The following is a 24,187-nucleotide window of genomic DNA, read 5'->3' on the forward strand; positions in this document are numbered from 1 at the left end:
TTATTTTCCTGCCCCAAAGGCAGAAGTGACAACACTATGCTAGATATTGTGAAACTCATACATCAAAGTGCCCGAACCTGTGGTTTGACTGGCAGAGTCATCTTTTTGGTCACGGCAAGTAGAAGAGCTGTTATTTAATCAGCCCTTGTGCTTCACAAAAAAATGTTTCATGAAAAAAAAAAAAAAAAAAAGCACATTATGTCCAATATATAATTGCCATGGATATATTAAGAGCCTTAAATTTCATTATTTTTTTAAAACTGCAGACAAATCCTAAATTTCTCAGATTTATTTAAAGTGAAAAGAGAAATATTGCCTTTCTAAAAAGTAAGCTATTTCTAATGAATACTTTTTTTTTTTGTCTTGACGCACATGCCACAGTGCATTATACAGAATGAAATGTAGCACCTTGTGGAACATTGCAAGTGATACATGTTATGCAGTATAACCTAGAACTGTGACTACACTGTTTGGGTACAGATCTGTTCTCTACCATAGCATATAGCCATCTTTTTAGGTACATTGTGGCTTTCTCAAAGCAAGTTCACCTTCACCTAGTGCACATATTTATACATAACATTGGCTGGTCACTGGGACATAATGATGGGTCACTTAATGGTTTATTAACTAAATATATTAAATTTTAAAGCTTCCGATATTGGTCTATAGTTTAGGTGATTAAATAAATTGTCATTAGCTCAAGGTTATGGTTTTTAGTGTGACTAATTGCGGTAAATTTACTAAAGCCCATAGCAATCAGATGAGGTCTACCATTTTCTAGTATGAAACAGAAATAAAATAAAAAAGTCAAACTGGTTGCTATGGGAAACATCACCCTTTTTTTTGAAGCTTTGGTAAATTTACCCAATAGTTTACAGTTTTCTAAAACTGAGGCAATGTCTCTTCAGACATTACATGATTTGTTCTGTACCATTGTGCAGCATTTATTCCCATAGCACTATCTTCTGACACAGTGCTGCTTATATACCCTTCTGTAAAATACCCCTTTTACATCACCAATGCTGGGTCAGACCTGGTATTTGGACACAAATCCATTATGGGAGCGATCCGCATTTGCGAGATGAAGCTCACCTGCAGCGACCCAGCTTATTAATGTAATCAGAGGGCGGGGCAGAGTGTCATCTGGGAGGTGGAGGCAGCGTTTGGAGCTGCTGCTTCCTCCTCCCTCAAGTGTGAATGGGTTATCTGTTTACACTCCCCAACAACCTGGGTCTGACCCGGGTAAAAACCCTTCTTTTAACCTGGGCCGGATTGCTGGGTAGCTTGACCAGGGATTCTTCAAAAGGACCTTCCAGCCCACGCAGTGACCCAGCAACAACCTGGATCGGACCCTGGTTATTTGTGCGGAGTGAACGGTAACAAGGATTAGAAATCAATGGTCATAATGTATAATATAGCACGGTATGTGCCATCTCTTAACCTGCCCATTAGGTATTGAGTCGCTCAAATATTGGTCAGTGGACGTGGTGGGAGGGGTCAGAGCAGAGACCAACAGTCAGTATTTGTAATGTAGCCATTTGTACAGGGTTGTGAACTGTAATATATATATATATATATATATATATATATATATATATATATATATATATATATATATATATATATATATATATATATATATATATATATATATATATATATATATATAGTAGAAATCCTGGCACTCAATCCGAAGGTAGCAAAGACTTGGGTGTCCCTCTGTCCATGCGCGGCGGCAGGAGATGTAGACAAATCACAATAGAGGGCACTCACAAGATTTTCAAGCTGCACGGCGGCAGACTGGCAATAAATATCACAACTGACACAAGTAGATGTGAGTCAACGTTTCGGGCTGGTCGCCCTTTATCAAGACATTGATAAAGGGCGACCAGCCCGAAACGTTGACTCACATCTACTTGTGTCAGTTGTGATATTTATTGCCAGTCTGCCGCCGTGCAGCTTGAAAATCTTGTGAGTGCCCTCTATTGTGATTTGTCTATATATATATATATATATATATATATATATATATATATATATATATATATATATATATATATATATATATATATATTACACAACATTTTATAGAAATGCAATGTGAAACCGTACAGTCACCTATCAGCTTCCACACAAAAAACTTAGCTGAAAGTAATTTATTCGATCACCTAATAAAACTCACACAAGAAAACAATATACATTTATTTATACCACAAACCTGGGCTAAATTGGCCAGGATATTTGTCCATTAACTTAACCAGTATTTTCAAAACATGCCGAATTTTTGGTCCCAAAATCCTAGTATAACAATATTCTTCAAATTACTGATTACACACCTCCCACTTTCTGTATGTTTATACCATTCACCTTTCCAAATTCACTGTACCTTTCATTTTGATCTTGTCCAATGACCAAGTGCAATTAAGACAGTCTTGCTTAAACATTCCATATTATTAATCTGGAGCAGATTTCCCTTAGCGCACAGTGCTGTTTAACAAGTTGGCACTTTATAAGAGTATAATATTGCTTTCTCCAAAAATGTCAGCAAAAAATGTTGAGGGAACCTCCCCCCACCAAAATATATTATAACTATATATTTAAAATACGGCATATGAGGAGAAATTAGTCTCACTTAAGACATTGACAATTTTTCTCCACATAAAGGTTTTTTTTCAACTGAAATGTTTATTGAAGCCACCATAAGTTGTGTACATATTCCAACAGTTAACATAAAATTTATGTTGAAACACATACAGTCACTTAAATGTAGTGGCAACATTACGCAATAAAACATTGCTGCATATGTATTTAATAAAAGGGCATGTTTATTGTGTTTACAAACAACTTTCAAAAACAAAAAAAGGAAAACTTATGACGTTACTACTTTCTAGTAGTATCTGTTTTTCTTTTCATTCTTTTTTTTTATTTTTTTTAAATGCCAACAGCCCCTCATGCTGTATGAAGGTCATCTAAAGATTTATTAGAAAATCAACACGGTTCCACTCACAGTTCACCAAGACAGTTCTAAAACTAACATGTTTAGACAAACAAAAAAAATTAAGAAGACTAATTTGTGATGTATTTTGATTTTATATATTTTGACGGAGATAGTAAAAGGACTTCAACCATTATCCGTCGCACATCAATGTCCTGCATTTCACAAAATTCCATTGAGCTTTGGAACAAAATTTCTTCATCATTTGTTTCAAAAAAAAAAAAAACATTGATTAGTAAATGAATGTTTTTGTATGAAACTAAGAACAGAGGCCATTATTTTAGAACACTGCTGCTCAAAATCTGAAGCAGTAGTGTCTTGTTTTTCTCTATTTGGCTATTCGTTAAATTATCTACAATATTTCACAAGCAAATTGCAGGCAAAATTTAGAACAGTTTCGATAGAAACACCCTTTTTTTCTTGAAAATACAGCAGTGTTTAAAGGACTTTTTCGCTATATATATATATATATATATATATATATATATATATATATATATATATATATATATATATATATATATATATATTTCCCTTCTATGAACAGGAACTAAATATCTATAAACCTTGTAAACAGATCTGTATCATTTATAACATAAATAATCAAATTAACAACCCAGGGCCCCCAAAAATAATAATGAAACTAGAGCATTGCTAACACACTGTCCAGGGCAATCGTCATTTAGTGTAACTGATGTTCTGCAGGCCACTTTTTCTGGATTTCGATTTATCTGTCAATCATCCCAAAAATCCCATCCCTTTTCCTTCCCGAAAAAAGCACCCTCAGTCTGGCAGAAAGCATTTTTTAAAAAAATAAATCTACATTCATACAAGTGTGTCTTCGTTTGAAGTCCAATAAGCAGGCATTCTCTCCTGCCTGCCACAATATGCGAGAAGGACCCAGTGTTCTTTGCAAATCAGCTAGAATGTTAACATTCATCTTACAATCAGAGAGAAGTCTCCAGACTATGTAGTGGACTGCCTGGGGATGAAGAGGTAGCTGACTTGTTCGGTTCTATTGTAAGATGTATTCCACTGTCAACAGCATTGTTATTTTTATTTGGAGAGGGTGGTGGTGAAGAGTGACGTTTAGTTGGAGCATCATCTTCGGCATCGGTGTCATCAATGAGCGGAATATGAGGTTCAGAGTCTTCTATTCTGAATTCTGGATGTGTCATAAAATTGTGGATGGAGCTTCGTGACTCAGGCTTTTCTAATCCTTCATATAGAGAACTACGAAATGCATTCACCACTCGAATCTAAGTCAGTCACAAAGCAAATTGAAAAGAAAACAAAAAGTCAGCAATCAGAATAAATACATGTTGAAAATGTTTGTATGGGATTCTGAATTCACAGATACTAAAACAATGAATTAATCAGTGCAAAATGCAGTGGACTTGCAACAAACTGTAAAAATAAACAAATAAAAAAACATTTTAGTCAAGGGTAAAATAACACTGATGTACAGTATTGTGGTAGAGAACGTCTATAAAATATTTTTTTGCATTGCAATATTACCAAACACTACTCAAACTGCTGCAAAAATATTCTTAAAAATGTTCAACAACTTTCAAATGTTTTTAACAGATACATTAAGGAACAAAAATATTAGCACATAAGGTAAACCAATCCTCATGCCAGGAATTGGGATACCTACTATTAAGCCAGGCATATGTAAGCTGAGTGCCACAATGAGCTTGGAGCAGCCAAAAATCATGCAGAACGCAAAACAAAAACAACTGTGTAAAATACCTCACAAGTGTAAATATTCGAGTATATACCGACTTTTTTCCATCTAACCAAAATAGACTCCAATTTTTTTTTCTAGTCAGAAGCTTTTGGAAGAGTAATGCCAGGTATACACTAGAACAGAGGTTCCCAAACGAGATCCTCAAGGCACCCCTACGATCCAGACTTTAAGTATATCTGTGACTTAACACGGATGTTAAATAAAAATAAAAAAGTAACCTATGGCCAAGCATGGATATACCTACAACCTAGACCATTGGGGTGCCTTGAGGACTGTTTGGGCACCTCTGCACTGGACAATATTTTAAACGATATTGCCAATAGCAAAATGTAATAACATACTGTATCCTCAAAATGGTTAGCTATACGCACTCCCATAGGTAGCTAACCACATCGGTCATCATCTGTTTATCCAACTAAATCTGAGGATGCCACGAGCAGTACCATGTTGCCATCGCAGTAATATGTGTCGCCAACACTCATTACTGCCAGCATCACCGCATTCTACCACTAAATATCTCAGGCTACACACATCGTGTAGCGTGTATCCAGCATTACTCATTATTACCAATATTCAATAGAGCATTTACTATGGGATCCCGTGGAAACCTTAAACATATTCCTGCAAAAGCAAAACAACATATTTTGGAAATGCCACTAATAAATACAATCAACTGTCTAACAGCAGAATGAAGATAGATTTATGACCTGCCTTTAGTTTACATATCCATCAGGACAAGCAAGTCTTGGCACTGGTGCCCCACAAGGAAACAAACTCTTGCTAAGCAGCTTGCACACTCACTCATGAAGGGCAGTCTATCAATGAGGGGGGATTATGGACTATAAGCATAACATTATGAAAATACAGAAATTATCCTATAGCTACACTTCAACTTACGCCTATACCACTTTTTATATTTATATCCAATTCTGGGCATATTAACAAAATATACTGTATATACATCAACTGTGAAAAGTTTAGATATTTCACCATTATTATGGGCACATTAACCCCACTAGCAAAAAATCCTACAATCCACTACCTCACATACATGATGTTATTAAATGGCATTTGTAAAGCACTGTTTAACAAAATATCAATTTAGAAATGGGTTGAGTCAGTCCTTCCCAATCCAACTGTGAGTAATCATGCATTTCCTTAAAGCCTGAATGGTTTATGTGCCTTGAGGAGTTTGAGGACCACTGGGTAAAAACATGGCAAAATTTGAATGAAAAACAAATACAAATACAAATATGTAAAATGGATGCGGTGGCACTAAAGTGACAAAGGACAGTTCTTAAAGTTTGTATTTAAGAAAAATAAATCAGCAGCCAAGATACAGCAGTTTATGTAAACTGTAATGCTGGATGCTTATGGTCTCCTGCAGCACCACTAGGAGTGTGTCGCATTGTGCATGCATGACATAACAGCACCCTGAATCCAAGCATGTAATTGTATACTCTACTAAAAAAAAAAAAAGGATAGTGAGATCACTGCAGTGGGCCAAAAAAAAAAAAAAAATGTAATTGCAACTATTAAAGAAATCAAAGCATGGGCAGAAGTGTCGAGAGACATCCAGATGTGCAATGTATGATATGACCCGACTATATTGGTCACTGTACTTAAGGCGGAATAGCAAAACATAGCTCTTAGATCTATTTGTGTCTGTATCCACTTTTGCCTACATAGATAAAAACTTTCTGCTTTGCCTCTTTACTGAGCAGAAGAGGAAGTGGCAAGATATTTCATCATGTGCCGGAGTACGGGGGTGGAATCTCTGATGCTTGCCAACGCATCACACAGGACAGCATTGCTGTTGTGTGGGCCACAGGCAGTCCAGTTGACTCCAGCTGGAACAGCAGTTCATAGATGAGAGCAGCATGGCCAAGCAGAAGGTGGCTATTTTTGTGGCCAAGAAGTAGTTGCCTTAACTTTCATGAAAGTGTGCAGTCATTGGGGACTGGTACACCAGCCAATGCCTGCGGGAAGTGCTTGAATACATTTTCAGGAGCCAGCCAAGAACTCGAATGTGGTACCCTTCTCCATCACGACAATGCACCTGCCCACAAGTCCAGGAAAGTGGTGGATTTTCTGGCCCACTAACGCAACCAGCAGCTTTGTCATCCACTATGCATGCATACAAACACATACATAAATGCGTTTGATTTCTTTTGCATCAAAAGCTGCAATGGAGACCTTGATCCAGCATGTAGAAGAAATTCCTGCTTCAGACTGGTCCACTTGCTTAGCCAAGTGGTTGGCATTGACTCCCCTGGCGAATACTCTAAAGTTTTTTGGTAGTTTTGTTTTTAAGATGCTTAAAAATTGTTCTATTTACACTTACTGCACACACATTTTATTAAAATGGCCATTGATAACAAGGCAACTCAATTATTGTCAGTCCCAGGTTTATGAACTGTAATCAATTTTATCTGGATGGAGTCCTAAAGATGTGAAAGAAATTAGATGCTCGAGATGTATCTAATACAAGACTTGCTGCATGGATGTTCTAGATCAGGAGGATGTGGACATCAGAACTAATATGCCCTATAGCCATACAGGTTTCCATGCAATTACTAGGGTACTTATGTATTAGCAGGGCGCCCTTTTTGCATACGTACGGCACCTTAGGAAAATCGCATTGCATGCGTTTTTTGCGTGCGATCGCATGCGAAGTGATGCGATTTTCCTATGTAATTTTTTCACTATTCACTAAGTAATTTATTCACTGCTTTCTACCCTCGGGCGGTGCGATGCGATCGCATTGCACCTCCCGCAAAATAGCATGTGATTTTATAGGGTGGTATGCCATTCACTTTACTATACACTTCTATGATATGATATGCAATGAGATTTAGGCACCTCCCCCCACTATCCACGCCACCCCGAAGCGTAGCGAACGGCGGCGGAACGTGTCCTCCCGACCTTTTCATACCCCCACTATCCACGTTGCGCTCACCACGCTTCAGGCTCGGTGGCTCGCCACCCTATATAAAATCAACTCCACGCCGACGTGGATAGTGGGGGTATGACAATGTCGGGAGGACGCATTCCGCCACACTTCGGGGTGGCGTGGATAGTGGGGAGGGGGTGCATAAATCTCATAGTAATATATAGTAAAGTAAATGGCATCGCACCCTATAAAATCGCATGCGATTTTGCGGGAGATGCGATCGCACCGCCCGAGGGTAGAAAGCAGTGAATAAATTACATAGGAAAATTACATCGTATGCAAAAGACACATGCGATGCGATTTTCTTACGCAGAATCGCCCACTAAGCAATTTGCTTAGTGGGTGCCCTGCTAATACATAAGTACCAATGCTAGTAAAAAGCATGATTTTTGTAAAGTAGTTTATATACTGCCATGAAGGTGCTGTGAATAGAGAACAGCAATGTACAGAACTTCTGACTTCGATAACCAACCAAAAGGCATATACTCGAAAATTTACATCATGACTTTCCATAAAAACATATGATACATAAAATAAGCGTGCAGGATCTCAGCTTGCGACTTATAATAAAACCAAGTAAGTAGCCCTCTAAAAATAAACATGGGGTTTATTATCCTTGTGAAGGGAAAGCTTAATGAGCAGCCTGAACAATGAGATTACTGAGGAGAAAATGAGAAACGTTAGGTGTGTAAATAAGGATGTGTTAATTTCATGCACTTAGGAACACACACTCACACCCCACAGTAGTAGAAGCGGTAGAGGAGGAAAACACTACATGTGTAGGGGTAGAAATATTTGTTACATCATGATGCTGGCTGGCGATGGAGGGTTGCCGCCTTAAAGCCCCCTGAATGGAACTTCCACTCTGGAAAGCATTCACTACATCCATCTGCAAGGAATCAGAGATTGTGACAGCTTGCTCAGCAAGAGAGAGAGAGAACAAGAGAAAGGACCATCCCATCTACAACAAATAAAAAAGCAAAGAAAAGAGAAAAAAAAGGCACTTTTATAGAGCAGCTAATAAAAGCAAATTGAAGGAAGATTAAGAGAAACTAAAAAAATTCTTTCAAGCGTATTGAGGAAAACACAGATAGGTAGAGATCACACACACACACGTCTCATTTGAACAGAATTTGCACTAACAAAATGAACTATGTGTCTTATAAATATTGTGACCTCATCCCCTACATAAATCTTGCCACACTCAAAGCCATACCTGGGTTTGGATTCTGTTTAGTCCCCTAAACCATAAGATCTGACCACGACGTAACTCTCTCTCTGCATGATCAATCTCCTCTGCGTCTTCAGCAAACTCTTCTTCTGGGATGTCGTCCTTCTGTGTCCCATGGCCTGCTTCCTTGAGGAACTTTAAACGACTGGTTGGTATTGAGGTTACCAGCTGAACAGAAGTAAAACCAAATCACGACAGGAAAAAAAAAAGCACTGAATTACATTTTTGGTGGCTTCTCATTTAAACTGCATTAGTAGTTGAAAAAAGAAAAAGAAAAATATTGTTAAATCTGCATTTCATCAAATCTGTGCATCATTCGTACAATTACTTTAAATCACTGTATGCTAGATTAAGGTCTCCCATTTGGGCTATGCCATTGTAGTACAGTATACAGGTCATCACATTTTTAAGTTATTACCTGGCCCCAGAGTAATGTTCCCATACCCAGGAACACTGACCACAGCCACTGATCTACGGTCAATTCAGTGCAACTAAAGGGCTTTCCACCAAACTGAACAATAACGATCTAAAAGAATAATAAAAAAAAAACATAATTAAATAAAGCACAAAAATTGCATCACTAATGCTGCGGAGGCCTTTTCAATAAGAATGATCAGAAACATTTTTAAACCATAAAAAAGGTAGATGTGGGTTTGAGGTTTACAAAAAAAAACTAAATTTGTTGTAAACAAATTAGGAACAGCTAAACAAATATATATTTAGAATGATACAGTGGCTTTATGCAGATACCTTGCCATCCTTTTAATAGAAATGGGGCATAAACACAGTGTGATTTAAGCCCCTTTTCTAAGTGATCTGACTAGATCGCTTATGAATGAAGCACGGATCGCTCTATGTGAATGCCCTGTCCCACATGTCACTGTTGCCCGCAGAGATACATCGTGCATGCACGGGCTTATCCTGCTGGATCACAGGTCTAGACAGGTCTTACTGTACTAAGAAATACAATCTTACATCCTACCCTTCACTCGTCCCATGTATGAGATGTTTGAAAAAGGAACAGCCAGGTGGGAAGTCCCAAATTTACATCCCTTCAGGAAGTTCTCATCAGTCCCTAGAATTGCAATTTCTTTTTACTTTGCCACTTGTATCACATGAAGAGTAGATGTATCTGAACGTTGGATAATATCAATAAGATTTTGTTTGTAGCCTCTATGGAAAGGATTACTCATTACTTGCACTCCACGGTTGCACCTTGCTCAGGTCTAACATTTAATTTAAAGATTTGCTTGTTTTCCCCGCCAATCCTAGATGAGTTTGCAAACTTTGCCTACTCTGAAAGGAAGCGTTGCAAACTATTCCTCAAACTCAAATATGCTCATACATATTTCTATAAAAATGTCAAATTTAGGCTATAGCATACATTAGTGATAAACTAAAGCAGTTGATCTTGCTCCCAGAAAATCTTTCCCTTTCCCAATATATGCTGAAAAAAAAAAAAGGAGGGAATGTATTGTTTTAGTTTTTGCATTTGCAACAGACATTGGTATCTCTTTGTAGGATATGTTCAATGTATAATTTTCTTGTTAAAACGGTTTTTCCCCACAGGCCATTACAGAAAGGGATCCCAAACTGTCATCAGAACCCCACACAGTTGACTTTTTCCAGGCCACCTAGCAGGGCAACAGTCAAATTTTATAGATCAAAGCAGCTACCTGGAAAACATGATTTGTGTGGTGTCCTGAGGACAGAGGGGCCCATTTATTAAGCTTGGTGAAGTGATAAAGTGACTGGTACTTTACCACTGGCCAATTAGCTCCTACTGTCATGTTAATGGCTGGGTCTGTAAATGTCATTTAGGAACAAAATTGGCGGTGATAAAAAACTACCGGCCACACCATCACTTCACCAGGCTTAATAAATCTTCCCCAGCCATACAGGATAGTCTTTATGCCATATCTGTATCTGGAGTCTAGTCTAACGTAAAAGGGGAAAATCTTACCATGTGCTTACCTGTATAATAAAAGTACCTAATACAATGCTGCAGAAGATGAGATTGTTAAATATTCCTTCAAAAACATTCCTTTCACCGTGAATCTTCCTTGCATTAATTTCATTAAACAGCTGCATCATAACAAATGTGTTGAACACAATGGTGTAATGTTGGGACGGAGGAGCATGGAGAGGGGCATTTCGCCCACTATCAATATCGAAAAGTTTTTCACCTGTGGAACAAAAGCAGTGCACCTGTCACTCAGCTTTGTTTCTCAATGGGCAATTGCCAGATAAAAATGGACTCATTCACACTCCGTAATCCTTAGCACTCTCTAAACACAAACAAACATACAGACACCTTATACAGTACTAACCTCTTCATACTTATGTATGGCTCACCCGTTATTATCCCGCTCAGGGCCGGCGCTACCCGCTCAGCAGAGGATGCAAAGCAGGTAGGCACCGGGCAGGAGAGGCACCACTGTCCCTGCGCTGCATCCCCTGCTGTCTCTGACTCGCTGAGGCTGCCGGCTGCTCCTGCGCCTATCACACTGCAGGGCACGCAGCAGCGCCGGAGGCACAGAGTTCCCTCCAGGCTCCTATAGTATACATCAGGGCAGCAGTACGTACTAAAAGGGGAGGGGCTACACGGGCGGAGGGGGCGGGGCTATGATGGAGCAAGACTGAAGAGAGACACAGGAGAGACTGAGCTGCCAGGACAGCAGACTAAAGTGTGAGTGTACTAATGTTGGCAACTGGTGTGGGCACGTGTATAGGCAGGCAGCATTACCAATGTCAGCAACTGATGTGAGCATGTGTGTAGGCAGCATTACTAATGTCGGCAACTGGTGTGAGCATGTGTGTAGACAGCGCTACTAATGTCAGCAACTGGTGTGGGCACGTGTATAGTCAGTGCTACTAATGTTGGCAACTGATGTAGACATGTGTATAGTCAGCGCTACTACTGTCAGCAACTGGTGTGGGCACGTGTATAGTCAGTGCTACTAATGTCAGCAACTGGTGTGGGCACATGTATAGTCAGCGCTACTAATGTCGGCAACTGGTGTGGGCACGTGTATAGTTAGCGCTACTAATGTCAGCAACTGGTGTTGGCACATGTATAGTCAGCGCTACTAATGTCGGCAACTGGTGTGGGCACGTGTATAGTTAGCGCTACTAATGTCAGCAACTGGTGTTGGCACATGTATAGTCAGCGCTACTAATGTCGGCAACTGGTGTGAGCACGTGTATAGTCAGTGCTACTAATGTCGGCAACTGCTGTGGGCACGTGTATAGTTAGCGCTACTAATGTCGGCAACTGCTGTGGGCACGTGTATAGTCAGCGCTACTAATGTCAGCACGTGTATAGTCAGAGCTACTAATGTCAGCAACTGGTGTGGGCACGTGTATAGGCAGTGCTACTGCTGTTGGCAACTGGTGTGGGTATATGGTTACACAGTGCTACTAATGTCGGCAACTGGTGTGGGCATATGGTTACACAGTAGCGCTTTGAGTCCTGTTGGAGAAAGTGCGCTATATAAATTCTACTTACTTACAGTGCTACTAATGTCGGCAACTGGTGTGGGCATATGGTTACACAGTGCTACTAATGTCGGCAACTGGTGTGAGCACTACGTATAAGCAGAGGAACTACTTTTGGCAACTGGTGTGGGCATTCTGAATAAGCAGCCCTTCAAATGTGGGTATATCCAAGAGTATTCGGAGCATTATGTGTAGCATAATGTGTGTCAATATCATATGGGCATTATGGTGCATGGCATATTTTGTAAGGAGAATTATGGTGTGCTGCATATTGTGTAAGGGGCATCATGATGTGTGACCATGTATAATTTGCATTACTGTGTGTGGTATAACGTGTAATGGGCATTGAGGTGTGAAGCATAATGTGTTATGGGGATTACCAGTGTAATTGGTACTTTTATGTGACAATGCCCATTCCCCATAAAGCTACGCTCCTAATTTTTGCGCGCTCCTACGGCGCAAACTCCCTGTTTTTTTAACTCATGGCACCAAAATGGCTAGTTACAGCTGTGTAAGGTGAATAATATTGTGCTACTATGTGGTGTAATTTGGAGTGGGAGTATTATTGTGTGGCCATTCCCCTTCCTTGAGAGATCACACATTTTTCTTTTGGTGTGCGCTGTCCCTTTGTAAAGCTTGGGTGGGCGCAAATTTATAGTTTGCAGGAGGGCGCCGAACCCCCTAGCACCGGCCCTGTTCCCGCTTTATACATTATCCACACACATACACTCCAATATACAAGTATCAATAAGATTACCTGAATTTTATTTTTACCAAACCAGCTCATTCGTGCAACTAAAAATACTTACTTTACAGAAATAAAAGGGATTAATTGAAGTTCTGATGGCATTAACTAACTTGATTTAGAAGAACTTACCCGCAAACAGAAGAGTGAAAACCACAACCAGCTGGTAAACGGCATGGCCTAAAATGTTTTTCATCATTGTGCGAGATATCAGAGGTTTATTTCTTCCATAGGGTTTTCTCAGTAAGAGAGACTCTGTTGGAGGTTCAGTTGCCAGAGCCAGTGATGCAAAAGTGTCCATAATAAGGTTAACCCATAACATCTGAACAGCTTTAAGAGGAGAGTCCTGTTAAAGTAAACCAAAGACACATATATAAGTATCTAAAGGTCCATAAACACTGAGCGATTTTCCCAGGATGCTATGGAAGGCCGTCCACCGCGTAGCTCATCTGCTGATAATACCAGCAGATGAGCGGCGGCTGCCAGTGATTATGCGGGAGCACTCACCGTTCATCATTTCCCCCATACACACTGGCTGGCTTTTGAGCGGAAAGCAGCTCAAAAGACAAAACTGAGCTGCTTTCAGCTCAAAATCGCCCAGTGTGTATGGGCCTTAGATGGGCATTTGTTTTGTTTTTTAAGTGGTTGTATAAAGACTATAGCCCCACGGGAATACAATGCCCCTTAATAGGGCAGAGGGTACTTGTTTCCTAGCAGGGCGCCCAGATTTTCTACGTACGGCACCGTAGTGAAATCGGATCGCATCGCATCGTATGCCCTTAATGGCATCCAATCAGATGAGATCCAATTTATTATCTTATCCTATCTTTTTAATGGGCTAAGTCAGAGAATACATTAAAAAGATAGGATAAGATAAAAAAATCGTATGGCATACAATGAGATGGGATCCAATTTTTTTTATCTTATCCTATCTTTTTAATGGTGAAAGCGCCTAAATACATGTGAAAGATAGGATGCCCCCCACTATCCACGCCACCCCGTAGCGTGGCGAGCACGGTTGACGCCACCCCGCCATCAACGTGAACCCGAAGCGTGGCGAGCGCAGCGAGCCCGCGAAGAGGGGCGGCGGTACGCGTCCTCCGACCTTTTCATGCCCTACTATCCACTAGGGCGTGGAGTGAGAATAGAATAGTGTGGCGAGCGCAGCGAGCCACCGAGCCCGAAGCGTGGCGAGCGCAGCGAGCCCCGCGAGGGGACGCGGATACCTTCACAGTTTTACGCGTCCCCTCGCGGGCTTCCCAGGTGTCCATGGCGACGCGGACACCTGGGAAGCCCGCGAAGGGACGCGTTTACCTGTGAAGGTATCCGCGGCCGCTCGCCACGCTTCGGGCTCGGTGGCTCGCTGCGCTCGCCACACTATTCTATTCTCACTCCACGCCCTAGTGGATAGTAGGGCATGAAAAGGTCGGAGGACGCGTACCGCTGCGCTCGCCACGCTTCGGGTTCACGTTGATGGCGGGGTGGCGTCAACCGTGCTCGCCACGCTACGGGGTGGTGTGGATAGTGGGGGGCATCCTATCTTTCACATGTATTTAGGCGCTTTCACCATTAAAAAGATAGGATAAGAAAAAAAATTGGATCCCATCTCATTGTATGCCATACGATTTTTTTATCTTATCCTATCTTTTTAATGTATTCTCTGACTTAGCCCATTAAAAAGATAGGATAAGATCAAAAATTGGATCTCATCTGATTGGATGACATTAATGGCATACGATGCGATGCGATTTCCTTACCCTGAATAGCCCACTACGTAAATAGAGTAGTGGGCGCCCTGCTAGGAAACAAGTACCGGGCAGAGGAATGCTATAAAGTGTAACTATACCAAGTATATGAATGATCAGAATAAGTCCCCGAGGGATGGTGGGAAGAGCAAAGGCTCGGGCAATGTAGATGGTCAGTTTGATGTATAATGCTATTCTAGTATAATGTGCAACGAGCAACAGAATTTTCATCTAAGAAATTAGTGGACTCCCACTATATAATAATTCGATTTTTGTAAAACTTAATACATTTGATAGTTAAGCATAAACCATTAAAATAGTTAAGACAACTTTGGAAGGATTAACAATATAGCATCTAATTCACCTAAAACCAGCAACTTAACAGTCCTACTAAAATTTATTTTTTCAAAAAAAAAAAAGGTGATAAATTATATAAAGGAAATGTAGAAAAGCAAAAAAAAACCATAATGAAACAGATTACAATGTAGGCTTTACTAGAACACTACAGATGTGTCTTCAAATATATAACCTCAACAAGTCATGCAGTGTGAGATCCCTGGTGTGAGTGAGCTGAACAGTAAGACACTAGCGGCATGGGGTGTCTTTTTTGACCATCTGTCTGTCTGAACAAGAACACCAGAGGAGATTGGTCGGATTAATTTGATATGCGACACATCTGTGTATGACAGAGTCTGTATGCAAAGTACAACAGGACTTGACCTCAAAACAAGCTGTGGCTGCTACATTGTAGCACTTTGTGTGCATATTCAGACTCATTCACACATATACAAGTGTAGCATATTAAACAAAAATACCCGATACTGGCAGAGTGTCACCATGGGACCAGGCTCTGAGGGGGGCGATTTGGTGCAAATGCAGCAATAATGTGTAAGTACGCATCTGAAGGTAGCAATATGAAGGCTGACCATGCTTTTCCATGGGAAGACACTTGTAGAGGATATATAACAACTTGTGAGCTAGCGGCTCACCTATCGTGTTACTAGAGCAGGATATGGACTTCTGCCAAGACAGAACACCTGAATTAACCTATATTTGTCCTTAGTCTTCAAATTGGCTTCTCAATAGAGAATGAATGAAGCTTCTACGGCATTGACGATGCCACATCAGGTTGCAACAGCTATATATTGCTGTTGCATGTCAGCAGAAGCCTGACTTTCTAACTTTCCTAAATTAACCCCTTCCCGACATTGCCTTTTAAGGTAATTTTTTTTTTTTTTTTCCTCCTTGTGTTCAAATAAGCGTAACTTTTTTAATTTTCCGGCTATATAGACACATGAGGGCTTTTTTTTTGCGGGACAAGTTGTACTTTCTAATGGTACCATTTACTATACCGTATAATATTCTGGGGAATCAGGAAATAATTCAATGTGGGGTAAAAAAAAAAAAAAACGCAATTCCACAATTTTGCGCTGGTTACGGTTTTTTTGGAGTTCATAGTTCGTTTAAAATGATGGGTTATCTTTATTCTATGGGTCGTTACGATTCCGGTAATACCAAACTTATATAGTTTTCGTTACATTTTACCACTAAAAAAAAAAATAGAAAATGTTACGGTTTTTCGAATTTGCGTCGCGTCGCCATGTTCTGCGGCTTATAACTTTTTTATTTTTCCACCTACGGACCTGGGTGAGGGCTCATTTTTTGCGGGCTGAAGTGTACTTTTTAATTAATACCATTATGGGATATGGGCGACTTTCTGATCTCTTTTAGTTATTTTTTTTTGGGTACACGATGCGACCAAAAAGCGTAGTTTTGGCGTTGGGGATTATTTTCCGTTTACGCCTTTAACCGTGCGGGATAACTAATGTTATATTTTAATAGATCGGACTTTTAGGAACGCGGCGATACCAAATATGTTTATTTTTTTTATTATTTATTTATTTTTATTTGGGAAATGGGGAAAGGGGGGTGATTTGAACTTTTAATATTTTATTATTTTTTTTTTATTTTTAAACTTTATTTTTTTTTTTTTTTTACTTTTACTACAAGGCCCCCTAGTGTACTTGACCACTAGGGGGCGCGATCGCCTGTACTAGGTTCAGCCATAGAGCTCTATGGCTGAACGTAGTGATTTTTTGCACTTCCTATTACATCCTGCCTGAGGCAGGATGTAATAGGTATGAATACACGGACAGCACAGGGGTCTACATTAGACCCCTGGCTACCATGGCAACCGATCGGCACCCTCCGATCGCGCTGCGGGGGGCCCCGATCGGCGCCGGAGGGGGGCGCCCCCCCCCTCCGATCAGCTATTTAAGCACTGCGGGCGCTTTGCCCGCGGTGCTTAAAGGGTTAAACGGCCGCGATCGGCGAACTCGCCGCTCGTGGCCGTGAGAGCAGGGACATGGCTGTAATATACAGCCATTACCTGCTCTCTATCAAGCCAGCTTGATTCACCCCCAACCGACATATGGCGTAAATGTACGTCATATGTCGGGAAGGGGTTAATTTAGGTCACAGCTCTAGATGTACAAGGTCAAGTGCTGCATATTTAATATGATTTGAAAAAAAAAAAAAAAACTACAGCTGAAATACAGGTCTTACTTGTGTGATACATGCGCCTGTAAAAGCAACGATGACAGCGACTACATTGACCGTAAGCTGGAACTGAAGAAACTTCGAGATACTGTCATACACGTTCCTTCCCCACATTACAGCTTTTACAATGCTCGAAAAGTTGTCATCAGTGAGAATGATATCAGAAGCTTCTTTTGCAACATCTGTTCCAGCAATACCCTATGAGAAAGAAAAGATATGAGAGCAAAGGAATATTGCTTAAATAAACATGAATACATTACAAGCATCAGCTCAGTTAAACGAAAATGAGGATTATTATTTAACCAGAGACACTTGTTTGCCTCAAGTGCTCTCCAAAAAGCTTCTGAACCACATTGCTTTAGCTATTCTGTCAGTGATGTGGGAAAGTTCTAAGACTCAACAGATGGAGAACATAAAACCAGTTAAGAAATAAAACACTGCAGTCTGCAAACAGTCACAAAAGGTATCAAAATAATTCACATGCTTTTTTTCAGGAACTTTGCATTCGAGCCCAACATATTTGCTACAGAATACATTAGACATTGTATCTAGTCATTTAGAGCATCCATTCCCTGTACACAATGTACATTTTTCTGTATCAGCAATTGTCATCAGCAACTACCATAGCACATAAGGCCTAAATGAGATTGTACCCAAAAGGTACAATCTCCAGGGGTTGTAATCGTGCACAAACACTAGGCCTACTGAGTGCAATTCGATATGGCATCTTAAGTGCTTTTTCGGTACTTGTTTAGTTTCACGGCGGCAGCTGTACAGGATTCGGTATGAAATCCCGATGGTCAAAATCCCGACATGGGACAAAATCCCATACAGGTGAAACAGTCTATATGCCTTTCGGTCGACAGGTGCGAGGTCGACATGGGTTTTTTCACTTTTTTTACCCAAATGTCGACACAGTCGACATGGATACAGTTGCAAGTTAACCGCAGCCCCTTGCTTCGCTCGCAATGCTTCGGGCACACTATTTTATTCTCCCACCATGCCGTAGTGGATGGGAGGGCAAGAAATACCGCCTGTCGGCACATGTCGGTTCAAAAAACAGTGAAAAAAACCACGTCGACCTCGCACCTGCCAACCGAAAGGCATGTAGACTGTTTCACCTGTACATTCTATATGTCGGGATTTTGACTGCATCCCGCTGTACGCTAGGTTTGAATCTTGACAGCATGCCAACGTTATCAGCATAGTGCAGCAGCGCTTTTCTAAGCTACGTTATCAGCGTAGCGCGGCAGCAGCGCTAAACCAAGATCAGCCCAACAGCTTTTCTAAGCTGCGCTATCAGCGTAGCGCGGCAGCAGTGCTGCGCTATACGTGGCTTTCTTATCTAAGCTACGTTATCAGTGTAGCTATATTATCAGCGTAGCTCATTGGCTGCTGGTAGCTACATTATTAGTGTAGCTCATTGGCTGCCGGTAGCTACATTATCAGCGTAGCTCATTGGCTGCCTTGAACTAAGTTGTCAGTGTAGTGACTCCGCGGCAGCCCAGTGCTAACAGGTCATTGTGGCACTTTTAGTTCCACAGAGAAACAGACCGCTCGGCACACCGCTAACAAAGGGGGCGTCTGAAGGGTGAGTCTAGTACTTAGACGCTATAGTACAGCGCCGGTAAAGCTACGTTATCAGTGTAGCTGCCTTACTTGTGTAGTTTCGAGGCGCCAGCTTCAACTATTTCTCTGTGCCACAATGACCTGTCAGTGTAGTGACTCCAGGTTGCTACGTTATCAACGTAGCTGCATTACTTGTGTAGTTTCACGGCGCCAGCTTGAACTACGTTGTCAGTGTAGTGACTCCGCGGCAGCTCAGTGCTGACCGGTTGCTACATTATCAACGTAGCTGCATTACTTGTGTAGTTTCACAGCGCCAGCTTGAACTACGTTGTCAGTGTAGTGACTCCGCGGCAGCTCAGTGCTGACAGGTTGCTACATTATCAACGTAGCTGCATTACTTGTGTAGTTTCACGGCGCCAGCTTGAACTACGTTGTCAGCGTAGTGACTCAGCGGCAGCCCAGCGCTGACAGGTCATTGTGGCACTTGTAGTTCCACAGAGAAATAGAAAGCCAGGCACACTGCTAAAAAAGGGGGCATCTAAAGTAGACACCCCGGCAAACCGCTAACAAAGGGTGCATCTAAATTTAGACCCTTACTGTCTCTACAGTTTAGTCAGGTATAGGGGTGCAGCATTATCCCAAAATATACAGACCAAAAAAATGTGAAAAACACTGGTAAACCTGTCGACAATGACACCTGTCGACGTAACAGCTGTCAACCTTGTTTATTCCACTATCCACGGCAGCCGGAAGCGTGAGGAGCCCCGCGAGGGGACGCGTTACGCGTCCTACCGACCTTTTCATACCTACACTAGCCACGTCGGCATGGAGTTGAATATATATAGTGTGGCGAGCGCAGTGAGCCACCGAGCCCCGCGAGGGGACACTGAATACGTGTGAAGTTTCCTGCGTGCGCTCACCACGCTTCGGGCTTGGTGGCTCGCTGCGCTCGCCACACTATATAAGAGTAACTCCATGCCGACGTGGATAGTGGGGGTATGAAAAGGTTGGTAGGACGCATAACGTGTCCCCTCGCGGGGCTCGCTGCGTTCGCCACACTTCGGGCTGGCGTGGAGAGTGGGGGTGTTTCAGGAACACATTCACACCTCCCATATCATGCACCTGAGACAGTAATGACTACATGTGTTAAATGTTAACTTGATTTTAGTTAACTTAAAGAGAATGATTCAAGAAAAAATGATTAAAGAATACAATCAATAACAAGAAGGTAAAATACACCAAAAAAATAGGAATTTGGTACTCACCGTTAATTCCCTTTCTCCGAATCCGTAGGGGACACTGAAGTCTACGCTGGGGAATAGAGTGGTGTATCGGAGGAGTCGGCACTTTAAGAAACTTGAACTGTGGTATGGCTCCTCCCCCTCTATTCCCCCCTCAGACCTCAGTCTTAGTTGACCGTGCCCGAGAGGAGAAAAGAGACCAGGGAATCCCCAATAGAGAGAGAGAAAGATATTAACAAAACAAAACGAACAACCATACTACTCAGCAGGCTGTCACCAACACCCAGACGCATGCATAACCAAACATAACCGCATGCGCTAAAAATAAATCCCCCCTTTAGGCCTGAACAGTGCCGGGAGGGTGTTCAGTGTCCCCTACGGATTCGGAGAAAGGGAATTAACGGTGAGTACCAAATTCCTATTTTCTCCTTCATCCTTGGGGACACTGAAGTCTACGCTGGGGACGTCCCAAAGCCATCCCCACGGGTGGGAAGGCACTGGGCATCCTGAAGCACCGCACGGCCGAAACTGGAGGCAGATGCCGCAAAGGTGTCAAACCTATAAAACTTAACGAAAGTATTAGGGCCCGACCAAGTGGCCGCCCTACATAACTGTGTCAGGGAAACTCCCCTGGCAGCGGCCCAGGACGGCCCCACCGAACGGGTGGAATGGGCCGAGATCCTGACTGGCGGTGACTGTGAAGCATGAAGGTAGGCTTGCTTAATGGTGAGACAGATCCACCTAGCCAGAGTCTGTTTAGACGCTGGCCAACCCCGCTTTGCCGAAGAATAAAGGACAAAAAGTGAATCCGACCTTCTGAGATCCTTGGTCCTATTCACATACACCTGCAAGGCTCGGACCACGTTCAGCGAGGCGGAATCTCCCGTAAGAGCTGGAACCACGATTGGCTGATTTAGGTGATAAGATGAAACCACCTTAGGCAAATAATCCAACTTGGTCCGAAGCTCAGCCCTGTCCGGATGAAACACCAGGTAGGGAGACCGGCATGAAAGAGCGCTAAGATCGGACACCCGGCGTGCCGATGCTAACGCGAGCAGTAACACCGTTTTCCAAGTTAACAACCGCAACTCAATAGAGTCTAAAGGTTCAAAAACACTTGACTTAAGATAATCCAAAACTAAGGAAAGATCCCAAGGTTCCTCCGGAGCCCGCACTGGGGGCTGAAGACGGAGAACCCCGCTCAGAAACGTCTGCACCTCAGGAATGACGGCAAGACGCCTATGAAAGAAAACTGACAATGCAGACACTTGTACCTTAAGGGACCCTAAGCGCAAACCCGCCTTAAATCCGGCTTGCAGAAACTGCAACAACCGAGACAAAGAAAACACAGCCGTGGGCAAGTTACGGCACTCGCACCACGCTACATAGGCCTTCCAAATACTATAATAATGCCGTGAAGTCACCTCCTTCCTGGCCCTTATCATAGTGGGAATCACTGATTTAGGAATTCCTCTTCTGCTCAACAGTGTGGCCTCAACGGCCATGCCGTCAAACGAAGTTGCCGTAAGCCTTGGTAGGCAAACGGCCCCTGCTGTAGAAGATCGTCCCTTAGAGGTAGCTGCCAAGGATGATCTATCAGGAGCCCCTGAAGGTCGGCATACCAAGGACGACGAGGCCAATTCGGTGCCACCAGGATGACCGTGGACCTCTCCCGCTTGATTCTTCTGAGTACCAACTGAATCAAGGGCAACGGAGGGAACAGATAAATTAGGGAGTAGTTCCAACTCGCGGTCAGCGCGTCCGTCGCTACCGCCTCTGGATCCCGAGACCTGGAACAATACAGCCGCACCTTCCGATTGCTCCTGGAAGCCATCATGTCCACCTGAGGCATCCCCCATCGGTGGGCGATCTGGGCAAATACCTCCGGATGTAAGGCCCACTCCCCAGGGTGAACATCCTGGCGACTCAGATAGTCCGCCTCCCAGTTGTCCACCCCGGGAATGAAGACCGCTGACAAAGCCAGAGCATGCCGCTCTGCCCATTGCAGAATTGGACGTACCTCCTGCATGGCTCCGCGACTGCGCGTTCCGCCCTGCCGGTTCACATAAGCCACAGCCGTGGCATTGTCCGACTGAATGCGAATCGCCTTCCCCCGGAGGATCCCGTCCGCATAGGACAAGGCCAGACGAATCGCGCGAAGCTCCAAGATGTTTATAGACAGCTTCGCCTCCTGAGACGACCAACGACCCTGGAAGTGCTGCCCCAACACAACAGCTCCCCAGCCTCGGAGGCTGGCATCGGTCGTGACTATAGTCCAATCCCAGATTCCGAACCGTCGGCCCTCCAACAAATTGGCCGACAGTAGCCACCACTGGAGAGAGAGACGGCTGCAGGGCGATAACACCACCATCTTGTACATGTGCAAGTGGGAGCCCGACCACTTCCTGAGCAGGTCCAATTGAAAGGTCCTTGAATGGAAACGCCCGAACTGCAGAGCCTCGAACGAGGCTACCATCTTGCCCAGCAGTCGGATACATAAGTGCACCGACACTCTCCGAGGTCGAAGCACCTGCCGAACCAACTCCTGCAGGGACAACATCTTTTCCCGAGGCAGAAAAACTTTTTGAACCTCCGTGTCCAAAATCAACCCCAGGAATACAATCCTTCTTGAAGGATTCAGCTGAGATTTCTGGTAGTTGAGAATCCAGCCATGGTTCAGTAACGTCTGGCAGGTTACCTGAATAGCCTGCGTCAACTGATCCCTGGATTCGGCCTTGATCAATAAATCGTCCAAATAAGGAACGATTTTTACTCCCAGAGAATGAAGCAACTCTACCATCACTGCCATTACCTTGGTAAACAGACGTGGGGCCGATGAAAGGCCAAATGGCAGAGCCCGAAACTGAAAATGGAGATCCCTTATCGCGAAACGAAGAAACTTCTGATGCGGGACGTAAATGGGAATATGCAAATAAGCATCTTTGACATCCAAAGATGCTAAAAATTCCCCCGGCTCCAGCCCTGCAACCACAGAACGAAGAGACTCCATCTTGAATCTGTGGTACGTGATATATACGTTTAAAGCTTTTAAATTCAATATTGGTCGAACCGAACCGTCCGGTTTCGGGACCAGGAACAGGGGAGAATAAAACCCCTCTGTGCGTTGTTCGGCAGGAACCGGCATTATAACTCCTGCGGTCAACAGTTTCTGTACTGCTTGAAGAAGCAACTGACGGTTCAACTCCACGTGAGGCAAACCTATTGTAAAAAACTGGTGAGGGGGAGTACTGGAAAACTCCAGTCTGTACCCTTGCGCAATGACGGACAGAACCCACTTGTCCTTGCAAGACCCCTCCCATGCCTGCCAGAAGTCCAACAGGCGAGCCCCTACTCTGGGATCCCCCAGGTAGGAGGGCCGGGAGTCATGCTGCGGGCTTTTCGGTTTGCTTGACGTCTGCGCGCCGAGCAGCTGGTCCTGAGGAAGTGGTTGCTCCACCAAACCCTCTGCCTCTGCCACGAGAAGCGGTAAAGGATCCTCTGGACTTACCTCTGAACTTAGGTGCCCCCCGAAAGGAGCGAAAGGCCGGCCCTTGGTAAGGCTTTTTGGGAGGAGGAGTCGCGGAAGGCAGGAAAGTTGATTTGCCTCCTGTGGCCAGGGAAATCAACTTGTCTAACTCCGGGCCAAACAGGACCTCTCCCGTAAACGGAAGAGCCTCTACCGCCCTTTTAATGTCCGCCTCCGCTTGCCAGGACTTAAGCCACAAAGACCTCCTGGCCGTAATGGAGAGCCGAAATCCTTGCCACCAGAGCCGCAGAATCCCTTGCAGCCTCTCCAATATACATTGCAGATTCCCGCATCTGTTCTGCTAACTGAATGAACTCCTCAGAAGAACCCTGATCATTCAGACCCTTTGACAAATCCTCCGCCCATTTCTCCATG

General features: G+C 43.1%; 1 protein-coding gene across 10 annotated transcripts in view; it reads right to left on the reverse strand.

Moving 5' to 3' along the window:
- Positions 1-2,665: 2,665 nt before the first annotated feature.
- The window catches only part of ATP2B1 (ATPase plasma membrane Ca2+ transporting 1), a 140,072-nt gene continuing 118,550 nt past the window's right edge, over positions 2,666-24,187 (reverse strand). For 3 of the 10 annotated variants that reach the window (XM_083182373.1, XM_083182374.1, XM_083182372.1), the window contains 7 exons: positions 17,483-17,674; positions 13,305-13,518; positions 10,904-11,115; positions 9,348-9,455; positions 8,915-9,097; positions 8,501-8,659; positions 2,666-4,254 (listed from right to left, as the gene is read on the reverse strand). In XM_083182373.1, coding sequence (XP_083038499.1) covers positions 3,943-4,254; positions 8,501-8,659; positions 8,915-9,097; positions 9,348-9,455; positions 10,904-11,115; positions 13,305-13,518; positions 17,483-17,674 — 1,380 coding nt within the window. In that variant the 3' untranslated portion in view covers positions 2,666-3,942. Of the gene's footprint in view, positions 4,255-8,433; positions 8,660-8,914; positions 9,098-9,347; positions 9,456-10,903; positions 11,116-13,304; positions 13,519-17,482; positions 17,675-24,187 lie in introns of all 10 variants that reach the window. The other 7 variants (XM_083182381.1, XM_083182380.1, XM_083182378.1 and 4 more) reach the window with 5 other exon arrangements.

The sequence above is a fragment of the Crinia signifera genome, chromosome 4 (genome assembly GCF_055691185.1).
Source record: "Crinia signifera chromosome 4, ASM5569118v1, whole genome shotgun sequence".
NCBI classification, from domain to species: Eukaryota; Metazoa; Chordata; class Amphibia; order Anura; family Myobatrachidae; genus Crinia; species Crinia signifera.